General features: G+C 43.3%; 1 protein-coding gene across 1 annotated transcript in view; it reads right to left on the minus strand.

Annotated features, from left to right (window-relative positions):
• The window catches only part of LOC126161748 (alpha-tocopherol transfer protein-like), a 109,978-nt gene that overhangs the window by 16,763 nt on the left and 68,260 nt on the right, over nt 1–24,955 (minus strand). Inside the window, exon 2 of the mRNA XM_049917793.1 lies at nt 6,485–6,657. Within this exon, the coding sequence (XP_049773750.1) occupies nt 6,485–6,656 (172 nt within the window). The 5' untranslated portion in view covers nt 6,657. The remainder of the gene's footprint in view (nt 1–6,484; nt 6,658–24,955) is intronic.

A 24,955-nucleotide genomic window follows, 5' to 3' on the forward strand; every position in this document is an offset into this window, starting at 1 on the left:
ACATGTAACTGCTGAACATTAATAATTACTGCATTTATATTATACACATGGCAAAATTTATCCTTTTGTCTGTGAATTCAGATGAATAACATGTGCAGGGTAATGACGGGGAAAAAAAAAAATGCAAAATGAGGGGACACTGTACAGAGGATAAAACTTGCATCTGAAAAGTATGAATGTCAAACCAATCAACATATCAGATGAGCATGTGGAGAATTTTAATCTTTGACAGTTGAAATAATGTGTGAAAATAACTTCTAAGAGTTCTTTGTTACACGGCCTCCATTTACTTGGGTTGCCAAAAACTATATGCTCAAGAAATCAATAAATGTAGTTGTTGCCAATTTTAAGTACATAGTATTTTATTAGAAATGATTCTGGGAGAGAGGGGACTGATCACCAGGCCACATTCTGTAATCTGCACCCTACAGCAGTAATTAGGCTGCTTATAAATGTACCATTGCACATCTGTTATAAGTTTATATCCATTATGCCTGCACCTATGACAAGAACATGAAATGACAGAGCCCAGGAAGAACCTTCTTCTGGGTGCTAATAAGGATAGTAAAATGCATCTCTATAGCCTCATGTTAATCCATGATGTCATGTGCACAACCTGTAATATCTTTTGTGAGTAGATGAAGAGGCATGTGCAGGGAGCTGAGGATGAAAGCGTACTTCAGTACATAGGGAGGATAGACCTACCGCCCCTCACACAATGCTGTCACTACAGCCATGCTTTCTGCTCTCTGTAGTGTGTGTGTCCTTACTGTGGACAGTGAGTTTCTGTTTCTAAGAAGAAGTCAGAAATAGCACCCACGATTAACCAGGAACTACTTCGTCACTCATTCTAGTACAAAGGCAGCATAGCAAAATTGTAATGTGACATTCCACAGTGGCTTCTGTAGTGCTACTGCACAACATATTGCTGACAGTGGATATATGTAAAACGCTTCTGGCCCAAAGTCTTCCCACTTCTACAGATTCGGAATTAGGCACCCCAAGGCTCAAGGTTTACTAATAGCAGAGAAGCAATACTGTGCTGGCAGCATCATGGTACTCTTTAGATAATGTAATGTTTGATCACAGCTGCCTAGTCAAAGCAACACCTCCAACAAATGAGATACGTATAATTTGAAGAAAAGCTTTTAATTCATTATGATATCATATACAGCAAATATAATATCATATACCACTAATTTGATAGTAACTGGCAGTAACTGCTGACCTTTTCCTTCTTGTTTAATATTCAGAGTTATGTACCTAGGGCAAATTTATTATACAATCTCACATCTAACATAAAGCAAGAATTGGGAATCCCAAGGAGTTCAAAAGAAAATTAAAAACATAGCTCGAGCGCTATTACATTCAAGTATTGAAAAGTTCTGTTACCTATGTGGCAAGTAGCACCTTCATTTTAAACCTGCAGGATAAGAAGTAATATGTTATAAAGAAGGCTCTGTGTTTACTTTGTAGGAAACTAATTCCTTTAAAATACTTTGTAAGCAAGCAAACATTAAGCTAAAATAGCTTAATGTATTTAATACATTTTTATAAGTTCAGATATGATAAAATCACTTTGTTTGTGAATGATGACTGAATATTAATAGGTGTCCATTGTGAAAACTGATCTGCTTACCGTATTCATGTCTTGATCTCCATGTTTCTCTCCAGTACTAAATTGGTGATTCCTTGATGCTTCACAATGTGTCCTATTGACCGACCCCTTATGCTAGTCAGGTTTTACCACAAATTTTTCTTCTCCCCAGTTCTATTCAGTACCTCCTCATTAGTTATGTGATCTACTTACCTAATCTTCAGCATTCTTCTGTTGCACCAAATCTCAAAAGCTTCTATTCTCTTCCTGTCTAAACTGCTTATCATCCCTGTTTCACTTCCATACATGGCTACACTATACCAATACTTTCAGAAAGAACTTCCTGACACTTAAATCTATACTTGATGTTAACAAATTTCTCTTCTTCAGAAATGCTTTTCATGCCATTGCCAGTCTACATTTTATATCCTTCCTACTTTGACCATCATCTGTTATTTTTCTTCTCAAATAGCAAAACTCATCTACTATTTTGAATGTTTTATTTTCTAATTTAATTCCCTCAGCATCATCCCATTTAATTTGACTATATTCCATTATTTCCGTCTTCCTTATGTTGATGTTCATCTTATATCCTCCTTTCAAGACACAGCTCATTCCGTTCAGCTGCTCTATGACAGAATTATGTCATGGGCAAACTTCAGTTTTTATTTCTTCTCCATGGATTTTAATTCCTACTTCAAGTTTTTCTTTTGTTTCCTTTACTGCTTGCTCAATATACAGATTGAATAACATCGGGGATAGGCCACAACCCTGTCTGACTCCTTTCTCAACCACTGCTTTCCTTTTATGCCCCTCAACTCTTATAACTGCCATCTGGTTTCTGAACAAATTGTAAATAGCCTTTTGCTCCCTGTATTTTATCTCTGCGACCTTTAAAATTTGAAAGAGCATATTCCAGTCAACATTATCAAACACTTTCTCTAAGTCTATAAATGCTATAAACATAGGTTTATCTTTCCTTAACCTATCATCTATGAGAAGTCATAGGGTCAGTATTGCCTCACATGTTCCTACATTTCTCCGGGATCCAGACTGATCTTCTCCGAGATCGGCTTCTGCCAGTTTTTCCATTCTTCCGTAAAGGATTTGTGTTAGTATTTTGCAACCATGAGTTATTAAATTGATAGTTTGGTAATTTTCACACCTGTCAGCACCTGCTTACTTTGTAATTGGGATTACTATGTTCTTTTTGAAGTCTGTGGGTATTTCACCTGTCTCATACATCTTGCTCACCAGATGGAAGAGTTTTGTCATGACTGGCTCTACCAAGCCAATCAGTAGCTCTACCAGAATGTTGTCTACTCCTGGGACCTTGTTTCAACTTAAGTCTTTCAGTGCTTTGTCAAATTCTTTACACAGTATCATATCTCCCTCCTCATCTTCATCTACATCCTCTTCCATTTCCGTAATATTGCCCTGAAATACATCTTCTTTGTATACACCCTCTATATCCTCTGTCTGCCTTTCTACTTTCCCTTCTTTGCTTAAGACTGGTTTTCTGTCTGAGCTCTTGATATTTCTCCAAAGGTCTCTAATTTTCCTGTGTGCAGTATCTGTCTTACCACAAGTGATATGTGCTTCTACATCCTTATATTTGTCCTCTAGTCATCCCTTCTTCCTGTTGATCTCATTATTTAGACGTTTGTATTCCCTTGCACCTGTCTAATTTATTGCATTTTTATATTTTCTCCTTTTGTCGATTAAATTCAGTATCTCTTGTGTTATCCAAGGATTTCCATTAGCCCTCGTCTCTTTACCTACTTGGTCCTCCGCTACTTTCACTAATTCATCTCTCAAAGCTACCAATTCTTCTTATACTGTATTTCTTTCCCCTGTTCTTCTCAGTTGTTCCCTAATGCTCCCTCTGAAACTCTCTACAACCTCAGGTTCTTTTAGTTTATACAGGTCCCATCTCCTTAAATTCTCAACTTTTTGCAATTTTTCCAGTTTTTATCTGCAGTTCATAACCAGTAAATTGTGGGCAGAGTCCACATATGCCTTGCAAATATCTTACAATTTAAAACCTGGTTCTTAAATTTCTGTTTTACTGTTATGTGATCAATCTGAAATCTTCCTGTGTCTCCAGGTCTCTTACACATATACAACCTTCTTTCATGATTCTTAAACCAAGTGTTAGCTATTAAATTATGCTCTGTGCAAAATTCTACCAGACATCTTCCTCTTTCATACCTTTCCCCCAGGCCATATTCACCTATTACTTTTTCCCCTCTCTTCCTTTTCCTGATATTGAATTCCAGTCCCCCATGACTATTAAATTTTCATCTCTCTTAACTATCTGACTGATTTCTTTTATCTCATAAAACATTTCCTCAATCTCCTCCTCATATGCAGAGCTATTTGGCATATAAACTCTTACTACTGTGATGGGTGTGGCCTTCAGTCTATCTTGGCTACAATAATGCATTCACACACTGTTCATAGTAGCTTACCCATGTTTCTAGTTTGTTATTCAGTATTAAAGCTACTCGTGCATTACCCCTATTTGACCTTGTATTTATAACCTTGTATTCACCTGACCAGAAGTCCTGTTCCACTTTCCACTGAACTTCACTAACTTTAACCTATCCATTTCCCTTTGTAAATTTTCTAACCTACCTGCCCGATTAAGGGATCTGACATTCCACTCTCTGATCCATAGAACACCAGTTTTGTTTCTCCTGATAATGACATCCTCCTGAGTAGTCCCCACCCGGAGATCTGAATGAGGGAATATTTTATCCAAGAAGATGACATCATCAGTTAACCATACAGTAGAGCTGCATGCCTTGAGGAAAAATTACAGCTGTAGTTTCCCCTTACTTCCAGCCATTCGCAGTACCAGCACAGCAAGGTCATTTTGGTTAATGTTACAAGGTCAGATCAGTCAATCATCCCGACTATTGTCCTAGCAACTACTAAATAGGCTGCTGCCCTCTTCAGGAACCACGCTTATCTGGCCTCTCAACAGATACCTCTCTATTGTGGTTGCACCTATGGCACGGATGGCAAGGACCATGGATCACAGGAAGGCAACATGATATATAGAAGGCAATATGTATTATTATAGAGAGACAATGATTTTTTGCATCAGAAATTTTTTGAAAATTTCATATTGCTTCTTTAAGGTGAATTTACATAAAGAGCCAATTATGATTAAATTGACTGATTCATTATCATTATTTTAATATTTCTGCTCCAGCGACAAAGAGTTAGTTGTAGATAAGACATCTCCAACTTATCTTGTTTATTTGATACCATTTGGTATTTTGAATTGTGAAATCTGTGAGGATGTCCTTCTTTCAATAGTTAAAAGGACTTCCTCTTGGTCCTTCCTTGGAACACTTTTGTCAAAATAAACCTGAGGTGTCCCATGAGGCCATCCTCTTTGTATGCCCATACCATTTCAATATCTTCAGTTTGAGGATCTCCTGCAGGTTTCTTTCCAACCCCAGCTGTTTTTGGACATGTCATTCCTTATTTTTCTAATCTGGTTTAATGCAAACAAGAATTAAGGAACTTCAGTTGTGTTGCCTGGAGACAGTTCTTATTTGTTGCTTCTAGTCCATATGCTAGTGTAGGCATAAGTAAGACATATCTTTTGAACAGGCTAATCTTAGAAGGTTATGATGATGACCCTTCCAAAGTATCTGTTGTACTGTAGAACTTGGAAGCTTTTGTTATTCTTTCCCCAATCTCTTTCTCTGAGGAATCAATACAACCCAGCTACAGTACTGGAAGTTATTAGCCATATCTGTCTCCAGTTCTTAAATGAAACGTCTAGAGTTTCTCTTCAATACTGAACCAACTGTCTAGGTTTTGCTGATTTTAAAACCCATTTTTTTGTGAATTCTGTATGACAAATATATCTAGTTTGGTTTATTCCTCCACTTATGTCTCACCCCATACCATTAGATCACTGGCAAAAACTAATACATTAGTTATTGGTCTCATTATTTTGACTGCGTCTGGGACTTAATCCATTACCAATATTATAAAAAAAGAGGAGTAGTGAAAATCAACTTCCTTCTTGACTCCACTCCTTGGTTCCAACCAGCCTGGATTACTATTCAGCTCTTCATTTCATCATGTGCCATCACCACCCTACTCATGCTATATTGTTATCATGAAATTTCTTATATCCGAGTCATTTTCATATATGCATGTGTGGTATATGCCCTAGTTCTTTTTAAATAAAAAAGTTACACTTTTTTATTTTACTGCCAGTACTTCTCATACAGCCTTCTTGTGACAAAAACGAGGTCAGTATCTGATCAATGAAATCTAAAACCATGTTCCTCCCCATCCTCAATTGCAGACTCAACAGGTTTCCTTATTTTGACTAAAAGGATGGTCTGATTGAGATTTAGTGGCTAACAGAGCTACATCTTTGTAGATGGTGCACTTCTTACTGTCACACTTTTCGACCTGTAAGCCCAGCTACTCGTCCAAGTCGTGGGTGATGGGCAGTGGCATGAACTACGTGACTGTCTGTGTGGGATTTCTTGTGCCCCGAAATGGTAGGGCCCTGTGGGAACCTGAAAAAGCGACGGTTAAAGGGGCTATGGTCAAGCTATGTTAGGCGAAGCTGGTCATTGGTAAAAAAAAAAGCATGCTGTCAAGACAAAAAGGAGCCTCAGATGTAAATGAATCGATCATTTGATGAAATAGTGGCTGGCTGATTACTGTTTTCATAAAAATAGCATCAGCCTCAGTTAAAATGCGGAGACAATCCAGGTTTGATTCCTGATAGCGAGGAAAAGAGGAATAAGTTCAATAATTGCGAGTATATTGTCATTTGTTAAAATGTTTATACAATGTGGGCTAGTGTACCATGCGCCATTACAGTGCGCTGTGAGGTAAACGTACCGAGCCGGCAGTTGACGATGCGCGGGTTGGAGGTGATCCAGGAGCGCATCTGCTGCAGCGCATGCTGCCGCGTAGCGGGGTCCTCGCGAAGCTCGACGCGCGCCAGCTCCTGTGTCTCCTCCGATAAGCGGCAGACGTACTCGTCCGCGGGACGCACCCACTCGCGAGCCATTCTGCGGAACAGCAAATCAACAATCACTACGCGTCACTCCAGGCGAGAAACAGTTGATCGCTGGCATTTTCTGTGACTGTACCAACTGTTTCCGTTTTATCTATTATAAAAAAGAAATTATTAATATATTAATTATTAATAATATTAAAACCGTAGGCATACGTGACGAGAAGCTGTATTGGGGGGAGGGGACGACAGTAACAAACTATAACCCCTCTAGAACCAAATCACGTGTCCGCTACGATGCTTTCGCTTTCTTCCTATATAGTGGCAATGTTTTAATATAGTAGTGATAAAAAAGTAGTCGACTAATTCGAATCTTGATGAATCGATCTTTGTATCAAGTCTCTTGAAAAACTACAAAAATCGACACAATCCTACATTTTTTGGTACAATTAATAAACGTAAACGATTATCATGACAGACTGCCCGGCAAACACACTATAAATCGAAGTCAACGGCTATGTAATAGTAGGTAATTCAAATTGTTTCGTCACTCAGCTGTTCGCAATACTCCTTTGTTTTCTCGTCATGCATAGCCCAGTACTGTAAATAAATCAATTGTAAAAATAACTTCAAAGAGGTGCAACAGTTTGAGTTTTACAGGAAGAAATATTTAATCTGAAACTCTTAGCTCAGGACAGAACCAAGTAGAGGGCACTACATATGGCTCAAATTGGAGAGAATAGTTGACCATGCATTGGATAGATACATACCTAGTTGAACAGTTCATGGTGGGAGGGACCCTCTATGGTATACATCCAGTGTAAAGAAACAATCTACTACGTAGTAGGTGTAAAACAAGCATGTGACTATAGACGGAGAGGCGATGAGTGAAACGCGTTTGGCTGTAAAGAGATCATTGCGGGAAGCTTTGAAAGACAACCATAGCAGATATCGTCAAATCATCTTTCACAAAACTTGAAGAAATTCTGGTCATGTGTAAAGGCCGTTGGTGACAGAAAAGTTAGTGTCCACTTACGGTCGAGATTGGAACTGAAACTGAGAATAGCAAAGAAAAAACAGTAATTATTAACTCTGTTTTCAAACGTTTCTTTACAAAGGAAACCCCAGAAGTATTGCCCAAATTTAATTCTCGTATCTCTGAGAAGAAGGGTGACATTGCGGCTTTGAGAAACAGCTGAAATAGTTAAAACTGAAGAAAGGCTCAGGGGATGATGGAACCCTTATCAGATTTTATACCGTGCCCAACTGTAGCTGGGTTAGCAAGTCTGTTAATCATAATCTATTGTACGAGGTGCATTCAAGTTCTAAGGCCTCCGATTTTTTTTCTAATTAACTACTCACCCGAAATTGATGAAACTGGCGTTACTTCTCGACGTAATCGCCCTGCAGACGTACACATTTTTCACAATGCTGACGCCATGATTCCATGGCAGCGCCGAAGGCTTCTTTAGGAGTCTGTTTTGACCACTGGAAAATCGCTGAGGCAATAGCAGCACGGCTGGTGAATGTGCGGCCACGGAAAGTGTCTTTCATTGTTGGAAAAAGCCAAAAGTCACTAGGAGCCAGGTCAGGTGAGTAGGGAGCATGAGAAATCACTTCAAAGTTGTTATCACGAAGAAACTGTTGCGTAACGTTAGCTCGATGTGCGGGTGCGTTGTCTTGGTGAAACAGCACACGCGCAGTCCTTCCTGGACGTTGTTGTTGCAGTGCAGGAAGGAATTTGTTCTTCAAAACATTTTCGTAGGATGCACCTGTTACCGTAGTGCCCTTTGGAACGCAATGGGTAAGGATTACGCTCTCGCTTTCCCAGAACATGGACACCATCATTTTTCAGCACTGGCAGTTACCCGAAATTTTTTTGGTGGCAGTGAATCTGTGTGCTTCCATTGAGCTGACTGGCGCTTTGTTTCTGGATTGAAAAATGGCATCCACGTCTCATCCATTATCACAGCCGACGAAAAGAAAGTCCCATTCATGCTGTCGTTGCGCGTCAACATTGGTTGGCAACATGCCACACGGGCAGCCATGTGGTCGTCCGTCAGCATTCGTGGCACCCACCCGGATGACACTTTTCGCATTTTCAGGTCGTCATGCAGGATTGTGTGCACAGAACCCACAGAAATGCCAACTCTGGAGGCGATCTGTTCAACAGTCATTCGGTGATCCCCCAAAACAATTCTCTCCACTTTCTCGATCATGTCGTCAGACCGCCTTGTGCGAGCCCGAGGTTGTTTCGGTTTGTTGTCACACAATGTTCTGCCTTCATTAAACTGTCGCACCCACGAACGCACTTTCGACACATCCATAACTCCATCACCACATGTCTCCTTCAACTGTCGATGAATTTCAATTGGTTTCACACCACGCAAATTCAGAAAACGAATGATTGCACGCTGTTCAAGTAAGGAAAACGTCGCCATTTTAAGTATTTAAAACAGTTCTCATTCTCGGCGCTGGCTGTAAAAATCATCTGCCGTACGGTGGTGCCATCTCTGGGACGTATTGACAATGAACGCGGCCTCATTTTAAAACAATGCGCATGTTTCTATCTCTTTCCAGTCCGGAGAAAAAAAATCGGAGGCCTTAGAACTTGAATGCACCTCGTAGAGCCCCCGAACAAGAAAACATGCCCCACAGTTGGGAAAAACCCACAGATAACATCTGTCTACGAGAAGGATGGCAGAAGTGAGTAACAAAACTACTGTTCAATATCTTTAGCATCCATTTGTTGTGTAATACTAGAAAATATTCTGCGTTCAAACATAATGATGTATCTCGAACAGATTAACCGCCTCCACGCCAACCATCACGGATTTCGAAAACATCGATCATGTGAAAACCAACTCGCACTTCAGGTAGAAAAATATTTGATTCAGTACGGCGTCTACGCTTATTATCAGAAGTACGTTCGTATGGGATATCAAGCGAAACTTGTGACTGCACAAGATCTGTTAAAAAATTCCGGGACATTCGTAATTTCGCGCCAATGGTATGTTTGAGGGAAATGCAGTTTGCATCCGTGCATTCCTGTGTTTAATGTGTAACTGCCGGAAGTTCTGTATGTCTGTTATCGTTCAGAGCTCTACTGAGAAGAACGTTGTGTCCCACATTTTGCGAATTTCGAGGTGGCAGAGTAGAGGTGCCACGCATCTGCATTAAATTTTGCGTGAAACTCAGAAAGCCTTTGCAGAGACACGTCAAGTGGCGGTGATGAGTGCTTAAGCGTACACGATGTTGCGATGGCTCACGCGGTTTAAAAATGGCCGGATGGAAGCTAAAGATGAGCCTCGTTCAGTACGCCTTTCGACCTCTACCGACGACGCTTATGTCAGGAACGTCAACGAAACTGTGCATGTCCATTGAAGACTGACTGTCCGAGAGATTGCAGAAGAATGTAACATTTCAGTTGGATCGTGTCATGAAATCCTGACAGAGCGTCTTAGAATGCATCGTGTTGGTCCCAAATGCGTCCCACAGCTGAAGAGTCAAGACCAGGAAGACCTTCGCCTTGCAATCTGTCAAGAGCGTTTGGATCGCGCAATTGAGAACGAGATTTTCCGTAAGTGAATCGTAACTGATGATGAGACGTAGGTCTACGGTTGTGATGTCGAGACCAAGGTTCATTATTCACAGTGGGTCGGGAAAGGTTCTCCAAGACCAAAAAGGCTCGTCAGGTCAGGTTATTTAGGGGGAGGAGACCAGACAGCGAGGTCATCGGTCTCATCGGATTAGGGAAGGATGGGGAAGGATGTCGGCCGTGCCCTTTGAAAGGATCCATCCCGGCATTTGCCTGGAGTGATTTAGGGAAATCACGGAAAACCTTAATCGGGATGGCCGGACGCGGGATTGAACCGTCGTCCTCTCGAATGTGAGTCCAGTGTGCTAACCATTGCGCCATCGGTCGTCAGGTCAGGTCAAATGTCAAAGCTGTGCTGAGAGTTTTCTTTGGCTGTTAATCGATGATTAAAGTTTTCCGTGATTTCCCTAAATCGCTCCAGGTAAATGCCGGTATGGATCCTTTGAAAGGGCGCGGCCGCACATTCATCCCTGTTGGTGAGTGACTACTGCACAAAAAACGAAATCACTGTGCTGTCTCATCCTCCGTACTCTCCAGACCTTGCCCCTGCGAACGTTTTTTATTTCCAAAGTTGAAAATCCCGTTGAAAGGACGAAGATGTGCGACAGACGAGATAAAAGAAAATTTGCAGGCGGCGCTTCACGCGATCCACCAAGAGGCTTACGAAGCCTGGTACCGGAAGTGGAAACGGCGTTAGGAGCGGTACATTAATTGTGGAGGGGAGGTTTTTGAAGGAGGCCATGCGCAGAAAAATTTTGTGGACAATTTTTTGAGTAGACGTCGTATTGGGGATTTTTTGATAGAGAGGATGTAGCAAGTTACCTCAGCTGGAGAGTCACTGACAGATGTATTATAGAAGTAACTTCGGGCATGTTGGGTCCCCTGCTATTCATGTTATATATTAATGAACTTGCAGACAATATTAATAGCAACTTCAGGCTTTTTTGATAACTCTATCTTCAGCGAAGAAACTGCACAAATACACTCCTGGAAATGGAAAAAAGAACACATTGACACCGGTGTGTCAGACCCACCATACTTGCTCCGGACACTGCGAGAGGGCTGTACAAGCAATGATCACACGCACGGCACAGCGGACACACCAGGAACCGCGGTGTTGGCCGTCGAATGGCGCTAGCTGCGCAGCATTTGTGCACTGCCGCCGTCAGTGTCAACCAGTTTGCCGTGGCATACGGAGCTCCATCGCAGTCTTTAACACTGGTAGCATGCCGCGACAGCGTGGACGTGAACCGTATGTGCAGTTGACGGACTTTGAGCGAGGGCGTATAGTGGGCATGCGGGAGGCCGGGTGGACGTACCGCCGAATTGCTCAACACGTGGGGCGTGAGGTCTCCACAGTACATCGATGTTGTCGCCAGTGGTCGGCGGAAGGTGCACGTGCCCGTCGACCTGGGACCGGACCGCAGCGACGCACGGATGCACGCCAAGACCGTAGGATCCTACGCAGTGCCGTAGGGGACCGCACCGCCACTTCCCAGCAAATTAGGGACACTGTTGCTCCTGGGGTATCGGCGAGGACCATTCGCAACCGTCTCCATGAAGCTGGACTACGGTCCCGCACACCGTTAGGCCGTCTTCCGCTCACGCCCCAACATCGTGCAGCCCGCCTCCAGTGGTGTCGCGACAGGCGTGAATGGAGGGACGAATGGAGACGTGTCGTCTTCAGCGATGAGAGTCGCTTCTGCCTTGGTGCCAATGATGGTCGTATGCGTGTTTGGCGCCGTGCAGGTGAGCGCCACAATCAGGACTGCATACGACCGAGGCACACAGGGCCAACACCCGGCATCATGGTGTGGGGAGCGATCTCCTACACTGGCCGTACACCACTGGTGATCGTCGAGGGGACACTGAATAGTGCACGGTACATCCAAACCGTCATCGAACCCATCGTTCTACCATTCCTAGACCGGCAAGGGAACTTGCTGTTCCAACAGGACAATGCACGTCCGCATGTATCCCGTGCCACCCAACGTGCTCTAGAAGGTGTAAGTCAACTACCCTGGCCAGCAAGATCTCCGGATCTGTCCCCCATTGAGCATGTTTGGGACTGGATGAAGCGTCGTCTCACGCGGTCTGCACGTCCAGCACGAACGCTGGTCCAACTGAGGCGCCAGGTGGAAATGGCATGGCAAGCCGTTCCACAGGACTACATCCAGCATCTCTACGATCGTCTCCATGGGAGAATAGCAGCCTGCATTGCTGCGAAAGGTGGATATACACTGTACTAGTGCCGACATTGTGCATGCTCTGTTGCCTGTGTCTATGTGCCTGTGGTTCTGTCAGTGTGATCATGTGATGTATCTGACCCCAGGAATGTGTCAATAAAGTTTCCCCTTCCTGGGACAATGAATTCACGGTGTTCTTATTTCAATTTCCAGGAGTGTATTTAGGCAGATCTTGATAATATTTCAAAATGGTGCAAAGATTGGAATTTGCTTTAAATGCTCAGAAATGTAAAACTGTGCCCTTCACAAAACGAAAAGAAAACCTTGGTATCCTGTGACTATAGTACCAGTGAGTTACTTTCGGAATCGGTCAACTCATACGAATACCTGGGAGTAACACTTTGTAGGGACATGAAATAAAACGGTCACATAGGCTGAGTCGTGAGTAAAACAGGTGGCAGACTTCGATCTATTGGTAGAGTACTGGGGAAGTGCAATTAGTCAACAAGGGAGATCACTTTTTCGACCCCTTCTAGAATAATGTTGGAATGTGTGGGACTCGTAACAAATAGGACTAACAGATGATATAAAACTTGTATAGAGAAGGACAGCACGAAAGGTCACAGGGTTCAAACTTCCTGGCAGATTAAAACTGTGTGCCGGATCGAGACTCGAACTTGGGACCATTGCCTTTTGCGGGCAAGTGCTCTACCAACTGAGCTACCCAAGCACGACTCACGCCCCGTCCTCACACCTTTAATTCCGCCAGTACCTCGTCTCCTATATTTCAAACTTTGCAGAAGCTCTCCTGCATGCCTTGCAGAACTAGCACTCCTGGAAGAAAGGATACTGCGGAGACATGGCTTAGCCACAGCCTAGGGGATGTTTCCAGAATGAGATTTTCACTCTGCAGCGGAGTGTACGCTGATATGAAACTTCCTGGCAGATTAAAACTGTGTGCCGGACCGAGACTCGAACTCGGGACCTTTGCCTCGGTCCGGCAAACACTTTTAATCTGCCAGGAAGTTTCATATCAGCGTACACTCCGCTGCAGAGTGAAAATTTCATTCTGGGCACAGGTTTGTTTGGCCCATGGGAGAATGTCACAAAGATAACGGTCCCATAGGGATCATGAGGACAAGATTAGATTAATTATAAGACACAGAGAAACATTTAAACAGTCATTATTACCATGTTCCATACGTGAATGAACAGAAGAACCCTCCAATAACCTATTCAATGGGATGTACCCTCTGCCATGCAGTTCGCAGTGGTTTGCAAAGTGTTGGTGTAGACGTAGAAGAGGCAGTTTGTTGCTGTGGCATGTGGAATGGGAAAAAAAAGCCAGTATGCAGTTCACGAACCAATGTGCAACCAGGAAAGTAAAAATGCACTGCAGCCGCCGACATGTGTAATTCTCGCCTTCTGAATCCCCTAGAGTAATATGCCTTTTATAAAAGCGATGACTGAAACTTTAGACGCTGACAACAGCTATTAGGAAGTTAACATTGAGTTTGATGGATATCTCGATGACAGGTTGGTCTAATACAGATGCTAAAGTGCCGAAATGCACGCTGCCAGGAGACCGCATCAGATTGTGGCACATTTGTCTCTCATGTCTTCGTTCTCTTAACGGACAGGACTGCCCCGCGGGGTAGCCGTGCGGTCTAGGGCGCCTTGTCACGGTGCGCACGGTCAGGGGCGCCTTGTCACGGTTCGCGCGGCTCCCTCGTCGGAGTTTCGAGCCCTTCCTCGGGCCTGGGTGTGTGTGTTGTCCTTAACGTGAGTTAGTTTAAGTAGTGTGTAAGCCTAGGGACCGATGACCTCAGGAGTTTGGTCCCATAGGAACTTACCACCACTACGGGCAGGACTTTTGTTTCGGCAGAGCACGTAGACGGAAGTGAAACTCTTTCTGAGGACCAGTCGTGTTCTGTTCAGTGGTATTGTAAAAAATTTCCGGATCAAAACACTGCGACTTTTCCTAGTGCTGGGTAACACTAAAATAACGTGCATTCTTTGTCACAATTCGAGGATGGCTAGAAGCCCACTAGTGTGTGGAGTGCTTTTGATCGCTGTTTCAGAAAATATGTCGTTGACCATGTGTTTCGTTTTCTATTCTCACGTCATCTATTTTATTTTCTGACAGCCCCTGTTGAGATAGCTCGTAAGTCAGGGACAGTCAACCTTTGTTTATCTACTGCCCAATTTTGCATCTCTGTAGGAGTAAGGTAACTCTCTGGTTCCAGAGTAATGGCAATTCATAAAATAGGAAAGTAACTTTACTTTTATAAAATTTTTACACCAGAATCACAGCAAGTAGAAACACATAATACTAATAATTACGTACCAAATAATTTATGTCAAAATTTTATGAAAACTTGTTAATATTGTTTTCAAAGTCCCTACCGCCCACCAAGAAAAATGCAACGCCCACTAGTGATCGAGAGGGATTAGATTAACTACTACTGTCGTAAGGGTAAGCCAACGGTCTTGCCGCAGTGGTAACACCGTCAGATCACCGAAGTTAAGCGCTGTTGGGCTTGGCTAGCATTTGGATGGGTGACCATCCGGTCTGCCGATCACTGTTGTCAAGTGGGGTGCTCTCAGACCTTGTGAGGCAAACTGAGGAGCTACTGGACTGAGAAGTAGCGGCTCCGGTCACGAAAATTGAAATGATCGTATGGCATTGTTGGCGTGGAGGCCCCATACGGGGAAGTTCGGCCGCCGCATTGCAAGTCCTTTTTAGTTGACGCCACTTCGGCGACTTGCGAGTCAATGACGATGAAACAATGATGAATGACACACAACACTCAGTCCTCACGAGGCAGAGAAAATACCTGAACCGCTGGGAATCGAACCCGGGACCCCATGCGCAGGAAGCGAGAACGCTACCTCAACTCAACGGGCTGCGGAAGGGAGAGTGGTGTGCTGACCACATGCACGTCGATATCCGCATCCAGTGATGCCACTAGGATGAGGTCGCCCAGTACCGTTGCGCCTTCCGAGGCCTGTTCGGGTGGGTTTAGTCCTAAGGATAAGTGTGGAATCCTGCCCACTCGTCTATAATAGGGTACTTACGAAGCTGTTTTTTTTCTCGGGTAACTAGGCAACATACAAGCAAATCATATTAATGGAGTTTATTACAGTAATTGAATTGACAATACTTAACTTTCGTTTCTACATGATGGGACGCAAGCAATGGGCGACATGCAAATAATCAGTGACCTTTGATAGATACAATTTCCATGCAAGCTGATCACACAAGTTCATAAGTCACTGCTGTCGTTTATATCCCTGCGGCTCTTCTAGTGCTCTCTTCTAGTCCGGGTCTACTAGTGTGGCCGAGGCTAGGCGGCGCGTCGCTTTTATTCTCTTGGTGTAGATGCCGCTCCTGTCGTGGTGACGTCCTAGTCAGCGTGCTATTGGTTGACGTCGTCTCACAGCCCTCTCCGCTGTATCGTCCTTGATCTTCGTGCCGGCGCTTGCCGTTACGTTGGAACAGTAAGAAAATTTAATCGATATGTTATGTGTAAACCGAAGGTGGAGGGGGCAGAAAGAAAGGAAAGGGAAGGGAAGAAGGGATTGTTGGTGTCAGCTGTATCGGGACTTCAGGCGGAATCAGCGGCGACGAGTGAAAATGTGTGCCGAAACCGGGATCTCCTGCTTAATAGGCAGCTGCGTTCACCACTGGGCCATTTATCGAACTGTGTGGACTATCTCGGTACACTCCACCTAGCACCATCTATCCGCAGTCGCCTTCCATGTCCTCCGTGGTTGCTAATTCCAGATTTCTGCAGGAGGCTCACCTCGTGTATAATCGTGTATCCGCACTGAAACAGGTGGGTTCGTTGCCCATCGAGGCGGGGCAATTATATGACACCTTGCCTCAATGGACAGCGAATCCACCTTCTTCAGTGCGGATGCACGATTATGTCTCACCTCCTGCAGGAATCTGGAAGTAGCAACCATGGAGGACATGGAAGGCGACTGCGAATAGGTGGTGCTAGGTGGGATTGTACCGAGATAGTCCACACAGTTCGATAAATGCTGCGTCCGGTTGGCCCAGTGGTGAACGCAACTAGTCGCCGCTGATTGCGCGTGAAGTCCCGATGCAGCTGGCATCAATAATCCCATCCAATCTCTTCCAATCCCTTCCCTTCCCTTTCCTTTCTTCCCCCTCCACCTTCAATTTACATATAATGTATCACAGCTGCGGATTCCACGCATCCATATAATTGATCGATATGGTCCTGTCCGTCTTCTGTGTAGCTGCTTGACATCTTACGAAGCAGCCGACGTTGCGCCACGTTCAAGAAGAATGGTAACATCAGCCGCCGTTTATGGAACATGGCCGTTTAATGTGCCAGTAATGTAGCTCAGTAATGGGCTCAAAAACTTTAAAAAGTTTATGATTTCCGGGCACGAAAATGAAAAGAAGCAAAAACGTTCCAGTAAACCTGGGTTTACGAGCTGCCAATCACTTTAGTATGAAACATTGTTCTAGTTAAATTTGTTTTTAGATGGGATCTGCCTTGAGCGATACACAACTCTTTTTTCTTCTTTCACATATGCTTTTTTCACTGCTGTTGCAACTTCATCGGTAGCTTATTCTTTCTACTAAGCAGCTGAGTGGAGAAACTTCAGGATAAGGAAATCAGGCACAAGTACATAACAGCGATCTCAGAAAGGTACCAGTTAGTTGAATGTAGTCAATTACAGTCATTGGAAAAGGAATGGACAAGGTACAGGGACACAGTACTAGAAGTGGCTAAAGAATGTCTTGGAACAGTAGTGTGTAAAGGTAGGATGAAGCAAACAGCTTGGTGGAATGACGCAGTCAAGGCAGCCTGTAAAAGGTAAAAGAAGGCGTATCAAAAATGGCTACATACTAGAACTCAGGTAGACAGAGAAAGTTATGTTGAAGAAAGAAACAAAGCCAAACAGATAATTGCAGCATCCAAGGAGAAATCTTGGGAAGACTTTGGAAACAGGTTGGAGACTTTGGATCAAGCTGCTGGAAAACCATTCTGGAGTGTAATTAGCAGTCTTCGAAAGGGAGGTAAGAAGGAAATGACAAGTATTTTGGACAGGTCAGGAAAACTGTTGGCGAATCCTGTGGATTCCTTGGGCAGATGGAGGGAATATTTTTAAGAGTTGCTCAATGTAGGTGAAAATACGATCAGTAATGATTCAGATTTCGAGGTACAATGGGATAGGAATGATGATGGAAATAAGATCACAATTGAGGAAGTGGAGAAAATGGTCAATAGATTGCGGTGCAATAAAGCAGCTGGGGTGGATGAAATTAAGTCGGAACTCATCAAATACAGTGGAATGTCAGGTCTTAAATGGCTACACAGGATAATTGAAATGGCCTGGGAGTCGGGACAGGTTCCATCGGTTTGGACAAAAGCAGTAATCACACCAATCTTTAAACATGAAAACAGAAAAGATTGTAACAACTGCAGAAGTATCTCTTTAATCAGCGTTGTGGGTAAAATCTCAGGTATTGTTGAAAGGAAAGTGCGAGTATTAGTTGAGGACCAATTGGATGAAAATCAGTGTGGGTTTAGGCCTCTTAGAGGTTGTCAGGACCAGATCTTTAGCTTACGGCAAATAATGGAGAAGTGTTATGAGTGGAACAGGGAATTATATCTATGCTTTATAGATCTAGAAAAGACATATGACCGGGTTCCCAGGAGGAAGTTATTGTCTGTTCTACAAGACTATGGAATAGGAGGCAAACTTTTGCAAGCAATTAAAGGTCTTTACATGGATAGTCAGGCAGCAGTTAGAGTTGACGGTAAATTGAGTTCATGGTTCAGAGTAGTTTCAGGGGTAAGACAAGGCTGCAACCTGTCTCCACTGTTGTTCATATTATTTATGGATCATATGTTGAAAACAATAGACTGGCTGGGTGAGATTAAGATATGTGAACACAAAATAAGCAGTCTTGCATATGCGGATGACTTAGTTGTGATGGCAGATTCGATTGGAAGTTTGCAAAGTAATATTTCAGAGCTAGATCAGAAATGTAAGGGCTATGGATTGAAGATTAGCATCTCCAAAACGAAAGTAATGTCAGTGGGAAAGAGATATAAACGGATTGAGTGCCAAATAGGAGGAACAAAGTTAGAACAGGTGGACGGTTTCAAGTACTTAGGATGCATATTCTCACAGAACTGGAAGCGAGGTGTAGCAAAGCTAATGCAGTGAGCGCTCAGCTACGATCTACTCTCTTCTGCAAGAAGGAAGTCAGTACCAAGACTAAGTTATCTGTGCACCGTTCAGTCTTTCGACCAACTTTGTTGTATGGGAGCGAAAGCTGGGTGGATTCAGGTTACCTTATCAACAAGGTTGAGGTTACGGATATGAAAGTAGCTAGGATGAGTGCAGGTACTAGTAGATGGGAACAATGGCAAGAGGGTGTCCACAATGAGGAAATCAAAGAAAAACTGGGAATGAACTCTATAGATGTAGCAGCCAGGGCGAACAGGCTTAGATGGTGGGGTCATGTTACACGCATGCGAGAAGCAAGGTTACCCAAGAGACTCATGTGTTCAGCAGCAGAGGGTAGGAGGCGTCGGGGCAGACCAAGGAGAAGGTAACTGGATTCGGTTAAGAATGATTTTGAAGGCTGGCTCTGAGCACTATGGGACTCAACTTCTGAGGTCATTAGTCCCCTAGAACTTAGGATTAGGTAAACCTAACTAACCGAAGGACATCACAAACAACCATGCCCGAGGCAGGATTCGAACCTGCGACCGTAGCGGTCTTGCGGTTCCAGACTGCAGCGCCTTTAACCGCACGGCCACTTCGGCCGGCGAATGATTTTGAAGTAATAGGCTTAACATCAGAAGAGGCACCAATGTTAGCACTGAATAGGGGATCATGGAGGAATTTTATAAGGGGGACTATGCTCCAGACTGAACGCTGAAAGGCATAATCAGTCTTAAATGATGATGATGATGATGATAAGCAACTGAAAAAAAGACCGCTTGTTACCGGCTATAGACATACCTTGTAACGACATGCTCTGTCTTTCGTGGTTTTTTATGTTTAGCGTTCCAGTTGTTTTCCTTCCACTGTTTATCATATGCAACCATATAGAACTTTATACAGGGTAGTCCATTGATCGTGACCGGGCCGAATATCTCACGAAATAAGCGTCAAACGAAAAAACTACAAAGAACGAAACTTGTCTAGCTTGGTGGGTGAAACCAGATGGCGCTATGGTTAGCCCGCTAGATGGCGCTGCCATAGGTCAAACGGATATCAACTGCGTTTTTTTAAAAGTAGGAACCCCCATTTTTATTACATATTCGTGTAGTACATAAAGAAATATGAATGTTTTAGTTGGACCACTTTTTTCGCTTTGTGATAGATGGCGCTGTAATAGTCACAAACGTGTAAGTACGTGGTATCAAGTAACATTCCGCCAGTGCGGACGGTATTTGTTTCGTAATACATTACCCGTGTTAAAACGGACCATTTACCAATTGCGGAAAACGTCGATATCGTGTTGATGTATGGCTATTGTGATCGAAATGCCCAACGGGCGTGTGCTATGTATGCTGCTCGGTATCCTGGACGACATCATCCAAGTGTCCGGCCGCGTGGGATTAGTCGAGCGGTCTAAGGCGTTACAGTCATGGACTGGGCGGCTGGTCCCGGCGGAGGTTCGAGTTCTCCTTCGGGCATGGGTGTGTGTGTGTGTGTTTGTCCTTAGGATAATTTAGGTTAAGTAGTGTGTAAGTTTAGGGACTGATGACCTTCGTTAAGTCCCATAAGATTTCACAGACACACACCACTTCCAAATGTCCGGACCGTTCGCCGGATAGTTACGTTATTTAAGGAAACAGGAAGTGTTCAGCCACATGTGAAACGTCAACCACGACCTGCAACAAATGCTGACGCCCAAGTAGGTGTTTTAGCTGCTGTCGCGGCTAATCCGCACATCAGTAGCAGACAAATTGCACGAGAATCGGGAATCTCAAAAACATCGGTGTTGAGAATGCTACATCAACATCGATTGCACCCGTACCATATTTCTATGCACCAGGAATTGCATGGCGACGACTTTGAACGTCGTGTACAGTTCTGCCACTGGGCACAAGAGAAATTACGGGACGATGACAGATTTCTTACACGCGTTCTATTTAACGACGAAGCGTCACTCACCAAAAAATGTGGTATTTGCAGGTAATCACGCTGTAACAGCATGCGTTCTCAGAAATGATAAGTTCACAAAGGTACATGTATCACATTGGAACAACCGAAATAAAATGTTCAAACGTACCTACGTTCTGTATCTTACTTTAAAAAACCTACCTGTTAACAACTGTTCGTCTAAAATTGTGAGCTATATGTTCGTGACTATTACAGCGCCATCTATCACAAAGCGAAAAAAGTGGTCCAACTAAAACATTCATATTTCTTTATGTACTACACGAATATGTTATAAAAATGGGGGTTACTATTTTAAAAAACGCAGTTGATATCCGTTTGACCTATGGCAACGCTATCTAGCGGGCCAACCATAGCTCCATCTGGTTTCCCCCTTCAAGTTAGACAAGTTTCGTTCTTTGTAGTTTTTTCTTTTGACGCTTATTTCGTGTGATATTCGGCCCGGTCACGATCAATGGACCACCCTGTACAGAAAAGTTATTTACATTGAAAATTTACGAATAGGAATGTCAGGCTTTAGCGTTATATTAATAAATTCTATGCAGAAGACTGTGTGTGTGTGTGTGTGTGTGTGTGTGTGTGTGTGAGAGAGAGAGAGAGAGAGAGAGATATGGAGGGAACGAGGGAGGGGAAGGCAGAGGGTGAGGGAGAGTGGGAAGAAGGAGAGAGATTATGGGTTAGTGTTGTTTGACAGTTCTTTGAGCGCAAAGAACAGAGTTCCGTTGCTGAGACCTGTGTGTTGTTTATCATTTCTTTTTCTTCAACACTGGCTCTCCGTATCTGGTAGCTCTCTTCACTTATTAGTTTTTTTGAGGAGCTGTTGCCGCTGTCTGTTGGTCTGTGTTCCATGTCCATGAGGTGTTCAGAGAAAGCATAATGAAAGCTATTACCTTACAGTGTGCTCTTCTGTATTCATTGTACCAAATACTGAAATTTCGTCTGTCCAATATAAACTGATTTTCAGGCCTGACAAGTCAGTTGCTAAATACAAGGTATGTTGTGTTTGTGTTTGTATTGATTGTCGTTAGTTTTATCTGTATTGAATTATCTATTCTGTAGAGTATGTTTAATTATCTTGTCTGAGTATGTCGCCGATCCTGCGGACTGCTCTATTGCTTTAAGTTTTCCTATTTAATACAAATGTAGACGAGATGTGGCTCAAATTCAGAGATATAGTAGCAACAGCAATTGAGAGATTCATACGTCATAAGTTGGTAAGAGATGGAACTGATCCCCCATGGTACACAAAACAGGTCCGAACGCTGTTGCAGAGGCAACGGAAAAAGCATGCGAAGTTCAGAAGAATGCGAAATCCCGAAGATGGGCTAAAATTTACAGGCACGCGAAATTTGACACGGACTTCAATGCGAGATGCCTTTAATAGGTTCCACAACGAAACATTGTCTCGAAATTTGGTAGAAAATCCGAAGAAATTCTGGTCGTATGTAAAGTACACAAGCGGCAAGACGCAATCAATACCTTCGCTGCGCAGTGCCGATGGTACTGTTACCGACGACTGTGCCGCTAAAGCGGAGTTATTGAACGCAGTTTTCCGAAATTCCTTCACCAGGGAAGACGAATGGAATATTCCAGAATTTGAAACACGAACAGCTGCTAGCATGAGTTTCTTAGAAGTAGATACCTTAGGGGTTGCGAAGCAACTCAAATCGCTTGATACGGGCAAGTCTTCAGGTCCAGATTGCATACCGATTAGGTTCCTCTCAGATTACGCTGATACAATAGCTCCCTACTTAGCAATCATATACAACCGCCCGCTCACCGGTAGATCTGTACCTACAGATTGGAAAATTGCGCAGGTCGCACCAGTGTTTAAGAAGGGTAGTAGGAGTAATCCATCGAACTACAGACCTATATCATTGACGTCGGTTTGCAGTAGGGTTTTGGAGCATATACTGTATTCAAACATTATGAATCACCTCGAAGGGAACCCTCTATTGATACGTAATCAGCATGGTTTCAGAAAACATCGTTCTTGTGCAACGCAGCTAGCTCTTTATTCGCACGAAGTAATGGCCGCTATCGACAGGGGATCTCAAGTTGATTCCGTATCTCTAGATTTCCGGAAAGCTTTTGAAACTGTTCCTCACAAGCGACTTCTAATCAAGCTGCGGACCTATGGGGTATCGTCTCAGTTGTGCGACTGGATTCGTGATTTCCTGGCAGGAAGGTCGCAGTTCGTAGTAATAGACGGCAAATCATCGTGTAAAACTGAAGTGATATCAAGTGTTCCCCAGGGAAGCGTCCTGGGACCTCTGCTGTTCCTGATCTATATAAATGACCTGGGTGACAATCTGAGCAGTTCTCTTAGGTTGTTCGCAGATGATGCTGTAATTTACCGTCTAGTAAGGTCATCCGAAGACCAGTATCAGTTGCAAAGCGATTTAGAAAAGATTGCTGTATGGTGTGGCAAGTGGCAGTTGACGCTAAATAACGAAAAGTGTGAGGTGATCCACATGAGTTCCAAAAGAAATCCGCTGGAATTCGATTACTCGATAAATAGTACAATTCTCAAGGCTGTCAATTCAACTAAGTACCTGGGTGTTAAAATTACGAACAACTTCAGTTGGAAAGACCACATAGATAATATTGTGGGGAAGGTGAGGCAAAGGTTGCGTTTCATTGGCAGGACACTTAGAAGATGCAACAAGTCCACTAAAGAGACAGCTTACACTACACTCGTTCGTCCTCTGTTAGAATATTGCTGCGCGGTGTGGAATCCTTACCAGGTGGGATTGACGGAGGACATCGAAAGGGTGCAAAAAAGGGCAGCTCGTTTTGTATTATCACGTAATAGGGGAGAGAGTGTGGCAGATATGATACGCGAGTTGGGATGGAAGTCATTAAAGCAAAGACGTTTTTCGTCGCGGCGAGATCTATTTACGAAATTTCAGTCACCAACTTTCTCTTCCGAATTCGAAAATATTTTGTTGAGCCCAACCTACATAGGTAGGAATGATCATCAAAATAAAATAAGAGAAATCAGAGCTCGAACAGAAAGGTTTAGGTGTTCGTTTTTCCCGCGCGCTGTTCGGGAGTGGAATGGTAGAGAGATAGTATGATTGTGGTTCGATGAACCCTCTGCCAAGCACTTAAATGTGAATTGCAGAGTAGTCATGTAGATGTAGATGTAGAAATGTATATGAAATGGAAATCTCCGTCTAACTGCTGTCAAATTTCGCCCATGGGCCATGGTTGGGAAATGTGGAACATGCATGCTTGGGTAACGGTACATATTGTTGCTGAATCTAAAACAAGAAGGTTCAAATGGCTCTGAGCACTATGGGACTTAACATCTGAGGTCATCAGTCACCTAGAACTTAGAAGTACTTAAACCTAACTAACCTAAGGACATCACACACATCCATGCCCGGGGCAGGATTCGAACCTGCGACCGTAGCAGTTACGCGGTTCCGGACTGAAGGGCCTAGAACCGCTCGGACACCGCGGCCGGCTTTAAAATGAGAAGGGTCTTACACGTGGGTCATTGATTTTGATCAAATTTTGCAGGGATATCCAGTAATGAAAATAAAGGAACTCGTGTTTCGGCCTTTTATAGACACTCCAAAGTTTTTGAAAAACTGGAGATCAAAGTTGATGATGGAAAATCGTATTTAAAGGGTATACATCGAAAGATTGTCTAAACTAAATATTTTGTAGTAGTATAACAAGGGGTCCAAAGTTAATAACGTGACAGTTATTAACGCTTTTATGTTTTCATGCTGTAGCGTAGGTACTCGTCTTTCTACGTATATAGCAGAGCGAGGTTAGCGATCGGGTGGTCGAAGCATGAGACCATCAAACTGCTGGTCCGTTTTCGATTTTTAGTTGTAGCTTTTTTTGTCAGAGATTTCTTTTCAGTGTATCTGATAAAATTGTGATAATGTGAATATCTTTCTTTGTTGCAAACCATCGTGATGTGCGACAAATAATCAAATAAGTAAATACAGTGTATTGAAAGTGATACATGATGAGTTTCGATAAGACTTTTGTAGATGATGGCCTGCAGCGTGAAACTGATACCACCGAAATGCACTGCTCTTTGTCAACCGTGTGACGTTAATTTTTTCCGGCGGGTGAAGAATTTCATCACATGACTTCAAAACCTTGCGAAATCACAGCAGAGCAGAGATTACAAGATAGGTCGCGTACTTTCAAAATTCATGCGTTGGTCCATAACCAGTTGTCCGCGCCTGCCTTTCAAGATATGAATTTACACGCTTGGTACGCGTCCAAATTGATATCTGATAGATTTGTTTTCAGCAAGGTGAATCATATATGTTTTCTACAAACAATGTACCGCTAAACATTTACAATGCGGCGAGATTTTGTTTGTGTGTTGCGCATGGTGCGAGAAACATTTA

This window comes from Schistocerca cancellata, chromosome 1 (genome assembly GCF_023864275.1).
Source record: "Schistocerca cancellata isolate TAMUIC-IGC-003103 chromosome 1, iqSchCanc2.1, whole genome shotgun sequence".
Lineage (NCBI taxonomy): Eukaryota > Metazoa > Arthropoda > Insecta > Orthoptera > Acrididae > Schistocerca > Schistocerca cancellata.